Raw genomic sequence first — 10,088 nt, 5'->3', positions numbered from 1 at the left:
TATTTTCAAGTTGAGTCTTTACATGAAAATTGTATATTGACTCTTGAAATAGTATATTCTTGTTTAATTGATGCTCTCCCAACTCGTGAAAAATAGAATTGTGAATTCGTGAACATAACGTAGCAAGTTTTTATACAATTATATGTATATTCTTTTCACTTTGCATGAAATGCTCTTCATTAAAATTTGTTCATTAATCCTGGAGATAATCAAGAAATGTGAAAATTAGTTTAATTTTGAACACCACTGTGCAAGCATCTATTGTGATTTATCCTGACACAAATACAGATAGCTACCATTCATGGCAATACATATGCGATTTTAAAATTCTCACAACTAAATTAGGTAATATTTTCAAATGTAAGCAGATTTAAACTAAAAGGAAAAATATTCCCATGATTTTATAGCAAAGAAAATTGTGGTTGCTTAGTGACTTTTTATGAAGGACTTTTAGATGAGAGACATGAATTAAAGAAACATCATATGGCAAAATATATATTGATTAATCTCAAAATGATTAAAAAATATATGCATATTCAAAAACAAATAGCAAAATAATAATACTAAGTTTATTGATCTCAACTCTCTCTATATAATACATCATATTAGATCATAGCATAAATTTATTAACAACAAAATATTCTATTTAAAAGTGTACTAAAAATAAATTATTGTGCATTAATTTAGAAACAAAATGTTTTTATGGTGACATCATAAAATTATACACTCCCCAGAGATACATCCAAATTATATATATATATATAATTTGGATGCATCTCTATTCTATAATATTTAATATAAAGCTCTCTCTCTCTATAAATACACTTATATTAAATACTATAGAATTAAAAATAAATATATATATAGACATATATTAACTATTATAGAATTAAAGATATATATATATAATGAATATTTGTTCAAAACTTCTAGTAATAAAACCTGATGTTAAAAATGCATTTATCTTAAAATATTTTGCACACAAAGAAGTTGTATTTTATAGTTTACATACATAATACAAGATCTGATAAAAAAATGCAGTTTTTGTTCCCGAAATGCAATAATACCATCAAAAACATGCCTTAATTATTCCAATTTAGAAATTTCAGCATTTTAAAAAAAATAAGTCTTCATTTAAGCAAAATAATAATAATAATAATAATAATAAATAAAACATCTTCATACTTTGGAGTTATTAATTCATATGCACAGTCCAAATAAATACACAACTAAGGAAACAAGTTTATTAAACAGGAAGCATTCTGCTTGATGTTCTAGTCACAGCTGAAGTACAAATGCGTGTGAAGAATTTCAGTCCAGTTTGACCACCTGGAATGTAACTTACAACATACCTGCAAATGAATAAAAATGCTTTTAATATGTCAATTATCATGTTTGTGTGCAGAAACAGGGTTGGGTTTCTTCCAGAACAGTAGAAGAAATTAACAATGATCCACTCAATGGGACAGCTAATATATTTACTGAGTAATTGAACTTACTGAAAATAAATGCTTTATTATTTCTAAAATAAAATGCAACATAATTAAAAAATTTCTGCTCTTTCACAAAAAAAAAAAAAAAAAAAAAAAAAAAAAAAAATCTATGCATTACAATTCTTTTTTTCTTTCAAAAATACTTACTGATTCAGTTTGAAAAAAACTTACAAAAATACTTACTGATTCAGTTACTTGAAATTCAGTTTCAGAATCTATCTAAAAATTCAAATGGTGAAAGCAAATCTCACAGCAAATACACACACAAACTAACCCTCCCCCCCGGAAAACAAAAGGTACATTTTTCAAAAACAAGGTTATTGTCAGATTAAAAATTAGGCTACTTAAATTATAAAGAATACAAATATATTTAAATTAGTAATATTACAGTTCTACATATGAATAAAACATAAAAATGAAATAGTTTAAAAATTGGGTACTTCCATTTCTTTTAGCTGGTTTTTCCGCTGCGGAAGAAACTTGCCAACTTTGGTGCAGAGTAATAGAAAAACTATGCAACTAAAACTATCTTAGTTCCAAATGAAATATTTTAACATTTATTTCACTGTTGCTACGTTGTATCATATTTTTGGACTGAACTTATTATAGTAAGGCTACACATCAGAAGGAATGACTCTCTCAGTTTAAGAGTTTTTAATTTAAAAGGGGGGACTAATTCATATACAGGGTAGACCATACATTTTTAAGCTTTTAGAAATTAAAATTAACTAGTTTTTATGCTTTTACTGAAGATAATAAACATATCAGGTAATTTATTTTTCAAGATGTTTTCAATTTTATTTAGCAATTATGTTCAAAATGCCATCTTACCTTTGGTAATCTCACAGCCAAGCATGTAGGCTTTGGAAAACAGGATTGAGATGTGGTGTGCTGAACTGTAGATATTTCATTATGAAAATTTTATTTCAGTTGTGTTTTTTTCATTAGTTTAATTTTTCATACATAACATTTAAGAAACCCTATAAGAAGTTGGTAGGAGAAGGATTCAAACTCTTGGATGTAGTACAGGATTTACGTACAAGCTATACCTTAGGGCTACTGCTTTCTTGGCCCCCCCCAAAAAAACCTCTAGTATCTGAAAATCATATTTGGCACTGACATATATTATATGGACTTATAAAGGCCCCATATCCCAAACAGCTTAGGGCCTTATCAAGTCTAAATCCGGCTCTGCTTGGATGCCATGAGATATCACTTTTACAAGAAATCAATTTACTGGGGAACATTTTTTTCACCATGTGGATATTTGATTAATGACAGGCATCATCCTTTTGCATCTTTTCATAACATTTAAATATGGTGCCAAAAATTCATATTTAGCAAAAGTGACAGTAACATTATTTTTTAGATCATCATCAAATAACTATAGGCCATTATGCCTTTGAATGATATGACCACTAACATTTTAGGCAAATAAAGTGATTTTTGGTACTTGACTTGAGAACTTTGTTATTTTAGTATTAGCAATTCTGTTTATTAACTTAATATTGAGGTGAAAGTGAGCCTCATCTGTATATAAAATGCTTTCAAACTTAGAGAAGCACTCAAATATTTTTTTCAGAAATAAATTAGCATTCAATTAAATATTGAAATTACTTCTTACAATAACTGAATCTTGTATGGGTTTAATTGAGATTCAGTTGGAAAAACTTGTATACAGAATGCTAAAGTTGGCAAATGTTTGTGTGCTAATATATCCAGATCATTCCTTACAGACTAATATCTTGCACACTTTTTCACTTTTTTTTTTTCCTTCAGAACATGCCTATCCTACTTGTTTTACATTTATGATAGAACCAGCTGGTTTAAATTTATTGAATTACATATAATTTTTGCACTAAATATTTTATGCGTGATAATTTTCATCTATTGAAAATTTGGTATTTTTATTCATTTTATTTTTATCTTTGTCATATTAAAAAAATGAAAGCCAATAGCAATCAAAATGTGATGCAAAACTGAAAAGATCAAAGTTGGTCGAAAATCAATGTAATGCTCACTTTTGTCTTCAATTACAGCGCAATATGAATTTCTAGCAGCTGGTCAATTTATTAACAAAAATTATTATTTGAATGTTTTGTGGCATTTGTATGAAGGAATTCATAAAAAATAACCTGAACTGAGGCATGGCAACTAACAGATTTTGCACAACAATAATGCATTCGGTCACAGTATGCTTGTTCCTCATGGATCTTCAGCCAAAAATTCAACAAATTCAGTATTCGCTTGATATGATACCATGCATGGTTAAAACTGCTGCTTTGTGTCATCATTCTGAATTTATTAATGCAATAAAAGAAAATCTGAAGCCAAAATACTAAAGGGCAAAAATAAATTAATACAATATGAGATTGTTATGAAATTTGTGTACATGTGTATAATTTTGGTGAAATTGTGTTTAAAATTGTAGTATCTCTTGCATAATGTAAAATGAAAGGCTTCAACAGTGAAGCATTGCCAGAAAAATAAGGTTACAGGGGCAAGTCTATTTAACACTGACAGATTTTAATTGCTGTCAAGTTTAAGTGCCAAATTTGCAAGATAGCGCAAAGCTGCTGATGGTTTTGGCAACTACTTTTTGTCGTCAAAAGTCACTAAGCTTGGCAACGACGTGGCAACATTTGTGTCTCCTCCCTGTACACTGTAATTTTTACTGCAAATGAATAACTGTAACCATATTCGTATATGTAACTTTAACTGTATATGCCTTGCAATAATTTCCAGAAATGAAGGTACTGCAAATTTTTCTATGGCCAGGGGAAAACTATATAAAACTGGGAAAACCATCAGTGTTCAGATCAGAGCACACTTCGGAGTAATCGGAGATCTCAGTGTGAGCTTTGATCTTGTGTTTAACATCCTGAGTAGTTTGAAGTGGTAACTATAGACTCCTCTGTTATACTGAGAAGAGCTGTACAAGTACATTTGTAGAAAGTTATGAACTGTAAAGTGCTTCTTTCGTGTGTGTGTGTGATTATGGCAAAGCCTCGAGGGCTATCTGCCTAAGGGGAGGGATGCCATCGTGGAGGACTTTCTAAGGGAAACTGGCTCGTATACACGTTACACATGGGGAAAACCATGAAAATGCCCATGCAGCCAGCCCGTTTACGGGATTTGAACCTCGGATCGAACAACCAGTGTTCAGCGACTTTACTGCTCGGCCGCTGGTGGGTCCGCTTCTTTTGGGAAAATAAATTTAATCAAGTTACCATCGGTTCTTCATGTAACGAATATATTATGAACCTGTACACATGCAACAATATGTTTCGATGGCAGAAAAAGTACACTCGCATAAGTACAATGCAGTTAGTTAGTGGGGTATTTTTTTGAAGGGGATACCTTGAATATTGACCAATAAGAAATCTTGTATTTCACAGAATCATTCCTGATAGTTTTGGACCACAGCAAAATATTACATATTGCACTTAGTATTTATTATATTAGTACTTTGGGTCTTGTAGTGAGACTTGAGCCCAAAATAAGTCATTACTGAAATTGAGGAAATTTTAAGCATTATAAAATTTAAAAGGAACTTTATTTCCTAAATAAATGGAATAGCATTTGAAAAGTGAAATGAAATGCCTTTTGAAAAAGGGTAAAAGATATTAAATGCTTATAATTTTGTGAAGACCATTTTGTATATATATATATATATATATATATATATAAAAGCATACCAAAGTAAAGCTACCACTTGGCATATGGCACAAATGGCTGTGAGTCCAGTGCTTTTGATCTAAATAAAAAAAAAAAAAGTTCTTGAGACATGGGAAGAAAAAAAAAAAAAAAAAAAAAAACTTTTTGTGTGACACTATCAGAGTAAAAATATATATTAAAATATATTCATTACCCTTTATTTATTTAAAAATGAAAATTTCCATGCATTTCCATAAAAAAAAAGGTTCATGGACATAATAAGTTATAACACAATTTTATTCATGCAGTTTATTTCAGAACAAATTAGGAAATAGTCATCAGCAGACATAATTCATTTTGGAAATTTATAATTTCATTTAGATTAAACAGTATTTGAAATTAGTGATTTTTCTCAATCCTATCTTGAGAAATCCAAAATAAGAAACTTGTGAAATTTGTAAATTATCGCAATGAAATTTTGCAATAATTTACTTTGGTGCAATGCTTTATGAACATTCACAGCAACAACTAAACAAAAATGCACCAAACTGATTACTTAATAAAGTACACAACTAATTATTTTGTAGCTACATTTCTGAAAGCATAGGCATATAAATAATTTTTATTAATTACACTAATAATGAAAATGTTGTTAAATATGAATTAGGCATATGACTAAAAATAAAACATAAATAAAAATTATTAGAAGGTAGATTATCAGATTGCATATTATTTTTAAATGTTTAATTAGTTGCACTTATAATAACGAATAGAGGGAAAAATATTCTATGAAGCAAAATGGCAACAGCTCTCAATATTAGTCTTTGCATGGATGATAGTTGTTTCAAATATCAATATACAATTATAAGAAATTTTGATCAGAAGTATCAAATTTTTTCTGGAATTTGAATTTTTATAATTTACGTATCATACAGATTAAAAATATTAAACATGACTACTCTTTTCATTAACATTATTTGATACTTATATACTTTTAACCTTTTTGATAAGAAAAACTGTCACCGAGCAGTGTTATTTAGCACCAATAGCGGATAAGCATGATGCTGTTTATTACTAGAGCTAAATCCAAGACCTTGGATTGGGTTTTACGTAATCCTTATAGGCCAATCTAGTTTCGTACAGAAGGATATATGTTACCTACAATTTCTCTGCTTTTCCTTGCACTCTGAATGTTTTGTATTAATGGGACTTTATTGGGAAATTGATAAATAACATCAATACAAGGGAAAAAAAAACTGACAAACAAATATTAATTTCATAATATGGTCTATGCCAAACAGCATAATTTAATTGACTGTCTAATTAAATAAAGAGTGATTTTTTCCCTTCAGATTTTCAGAATAAGCAGGGCAAATAAGGCAGAATCTCTGCCAACATTCATAGTCAATGGAAAACTAGGTAAGTACGGATTATTTTGAGTTTCAATAGATTTTAATTGACTTTGTTTTATTTAATTTAATACAGAATTCAAGGAAGTAGCAGTAATCATTATATCAAATTTTTTACATTACCAATAGCAGCTATCAAAAAGCATTTGTTACATTAAAGTCTAAGATGGAAAACAGAGATATTGGTTATCTTTAAAATGAACATTAAATTTAACTTGTTATATTACTTTAATATTTTATTTCGCATTTTATTAGTAAGCTTATAAATATTTCAATTTAATTATTTAAATATCTATTCCTCTGGAAGAAAATAGGAGGGTTGTGATACTATGCATACATTCCCTAGAGGCCATCACATGTGGAGAAGCATATGCTGACATATGGTCCTGGACATTTGGCAACATTTCAATAAAATGGATTTCAATACACCATGATGCATCAGCAGTTCATTAATAAATTGATCATGCATACATGTTACATATACTATGAAGGATTGCTAGCCAAGTGTGATAGATTTATGGTGGTAGGCACAAGTATATACACAGTGAACTCAGAACCCTCTTTTTGTTGTACATTTAACATGAAAATATTTATAGTTGAACAAATTTTTCACATAATGATTGGATTTGGTTCTCCTTTCTTTTAATATTTGAAAACACAGAAATTATTTGCCTGTCTATGAGTGGAATAGACATATGCTTTGCAGAATAACACTTTGAATTTTTTTTTTTTTTTTTTTTTTTTTGTGGGACTGGATAATTGTGTTTTGTATTCCGTAGAATGGTAGTGTCTTTTCACCAAGTGTACTCTTAAATTTTATTTCATATCTAATTTTTGGTACTTATGCATTAGTGTAACCACCTTGACATAATTTGGCAATTTTTTTACAGTAATAAAATAACAAAATCTTTTATTTGAAAAAAAAAAAATATTTATTACTAACATATACGTTATTACATATATAATTTATATTTTAATTAGGTGCTTACCCTAAAATATGACTCAATATACAAGGGAGTTCTGTTTCTTTTTGTACAAGTGAAAATTTTATGCATAACTGCTTTAAGAATAGATTCAAAGTAATTATTCCCTTTAGTGATCTTGCACTCAAAAAGCTGTATTTCTGGAGAAATTTTATTGCAATTAATTCGATTTCAGATTTCACAAGCACATTTTGAAAATTGAACTTAATTAGAACGTAAAAGGCAAAAAATATCATAATTTGTCTAAAAAAACAGAGAATTTGGAATGCAACAAAAAGAAATCACACTTGAAAATGGTGATACTGCTAAATTGAAAAATAGTTATCTACATGGTTAACAGAGTTTGATACATTATGAATATTTGGCAAATTCTACTAAGGTGGTTGCACTAATATGTAAGTATCTAATTTTCCAATGTAGTAATCACTCTATCTGTAGCTTTGAAATTCAGGATAATCATTTTTCAAGCCAAAATTCATTTTTTAGCAATAACCCATTAACATATAATTCTTTTGCAATTGATAGACAGTCTTGTAGCATCCTCTATGTTTCCTCTTCAGCTTATCTTTAATTTCTGTATGTTTTAATTTTTGTAAGATAGCAACAACTGGTAGACTATTTGATTTGATTTGATTTTGATGAAAAATAAACGAGTTATGTTCTTTCCTTAAGACATCATGTCATCTAATCTTATTTAAAGAGTTTAAAGTTTATTATTGGTAAAAGATTAACATAAAATATCCACTTCAGTTTTAATATAAGGATCTTTCGATTGTTGTTATTCTTTATGCGTTTTCCTTGCAGTTTATTATTCTGCTTCTCTTTTGCACTTTTGATAAATTATTCATCAGCCTTGATGTTAAGTATTTACTTATTTTAAAGTAAGCATGTTAGTTTAAAATAAATACTAATGATATTTTATTAATATGTGAGTGGCAACAATATTTAATTTCAGTTTATTGTTCTAAAAAAATATTATTTTAGACTTACTTGGAAGAATATATGTTGTAATAAAAACTTTATTTGATAATCTTTGATATGTAATGTTTCTTTACTAAAAGAATCGCTTTTGTGGTTCGAAAGTAGGCAGTTTAGAAACAGAAAATTTGCTGAATTTTCAGATTGCATTTTACACTTCAAATCATAGCTGTTAAGACAACTGTCAGTGCTTACAAACCAAGATAACATATACTAATTCAGAAGTCAAACAACAAAAATCAGCATTATATTTACAAAATTTTCACAGGACTAGTTACTGTGAAAATTTTGTAAATATAATGCTGATTTTTGTTGTTTGTTTTCTGAATTAGTATTTATTCGGCGTGTTATTGTGTCTTAATTCAAGATAACATATATCGGACATTAGATTTTTTGGTACTTCTCCATTTCGCCAGCACAAATCTCTCCAAGCAGACTTTATTGGCAACAACACACAGTACACACATAAAAAGTGTTGACAAATGTTAGTTCTAAAAATTTTTTATTTTGAAGGTATAAACATTTTAATGTTGTTTAAAATTTTGTAAAAAAGCCAATAAATAAAGACAATAAATTTGTTAAAAGACATTAATTTAAGAATTTACTATGCTTTCATGGTACAACATCCTGATTCGCTGGTTCATATCACATGACCCCAAGTGATCTTATCTCACATAAACTACCGTAACGTCAGGACACCCGTGTCGGGTGAAAGAAAGACAGGTTGTCTTTTAAATTATTTATTTGATAAACTAAAATAGATTTATTGATTAAAACATAAAAATAAATTGATCATTACAGCCCTAAATCATACAATATCCGCTAACGCAGATTGGACGCAAAAAGGCGTCCTTTTTACTGTAGTTACAGCATGAAAAAAATCTATTGTTCTACAGAAACTACTGGCGTGGTTTAGAACGTAAAAGATGCGTCCTATCACCTCAAAAATCACATGAAGAACTCTTACACAAATATTTCACTCGTTTTGTTATCTGCGAAGAGAAACATAATTAGTTCTTTGTGTTCGAAAACTCCCAGGGGGTTTTATCTGCAGTCCTGCTTTTTGCAGGTATGGTTCATTTCGTCTGCAAACAAACAGGAAGTTATAATTCAGCACCTGTGCCCGTGGGGGGGGTGCTAGTAGCTGTAACGTCACAACCCCTTTTCTTCCCGGAAGGCGGGGGTTTTCAGAACTCCAATTCCCGGTAGCTACCACAGCAAGTTTTCAAAGTAAACTAGCAGTTATTAGCATTAATACATTTTACAGCAACACTGGGCTAAGTACCAAGGATAATATATAACAAGAACTATATTGAGGCCAGTAAAAAAACATATATTCAACATAATAGTGAGAACTAAATTATACACTTACAAATAAAGAACGTATAGTTTTCTGAAAATGGAATATACAACATACATTCTTAAGTTTAATATTAATTATATATCTAGCCAGGCTTTTTCAGACTTTGTAGATTTCTAATTTTCTGTTTGTGATAAACTCTTAATAGTAACCCAACACCTGAATGAGAACTACTACATTTAACCTCAATATAAACATGTACATTTAA

General features: G+C 29.1%; 1 protein-coding gene across 2 annotated transcripts in view; it reads right to left on the bottom strand.

Annotated features, from left to right (window-relative positions):
* Positions 1–547: 547 nt before the first annotated feature.
* Positions 548–10,088, bottom strand: part of LOC146999413 (uncharacterized) — a 38,141-nt gene continuing 28,600 nt past the window's right edge. The window contains exons 5-6 of one of the 2 annotated variants that reach the window (XM_085824024.1): positions 5,192–5,250; positions 548–1,352 (exon numbers count right to left, since the gene is read on the bottom strand). In XM_085824024.1, the coding sequence (XP_085680150.1) occupies positions 1,247–1,352; positions 5,192–5,250 (165 nt within the window). In that variant the 3' untranslated portion in view covers positions 548–1,246. The remainder of the gene's footprint in view (positions 1,353–5,191; positions 5,251–10,088) is intronic. The other variant, XM_085824029.1, reaches the window with a different exon arrangement.

Source organism: Stegodyphus dumicola, chromosome 1 (assembly GCF_044657685.1).
Source record: "Stegodyphus dumicola isolate Sdum_Otavi_A_Nest chromosome 1, ASM4465768v1".
NCBI classification, from domain to species: Eukaryota; Metazoa; Arthropoda; class Arachnida; order Araneae; family Eresidae; genus Stegodyphus; species Stegodyphus dumicola.
Note: the sequence above shows the minus strand (reverse complement) of the source record. Positions and strands in the feature narration are given on the sequence as shown.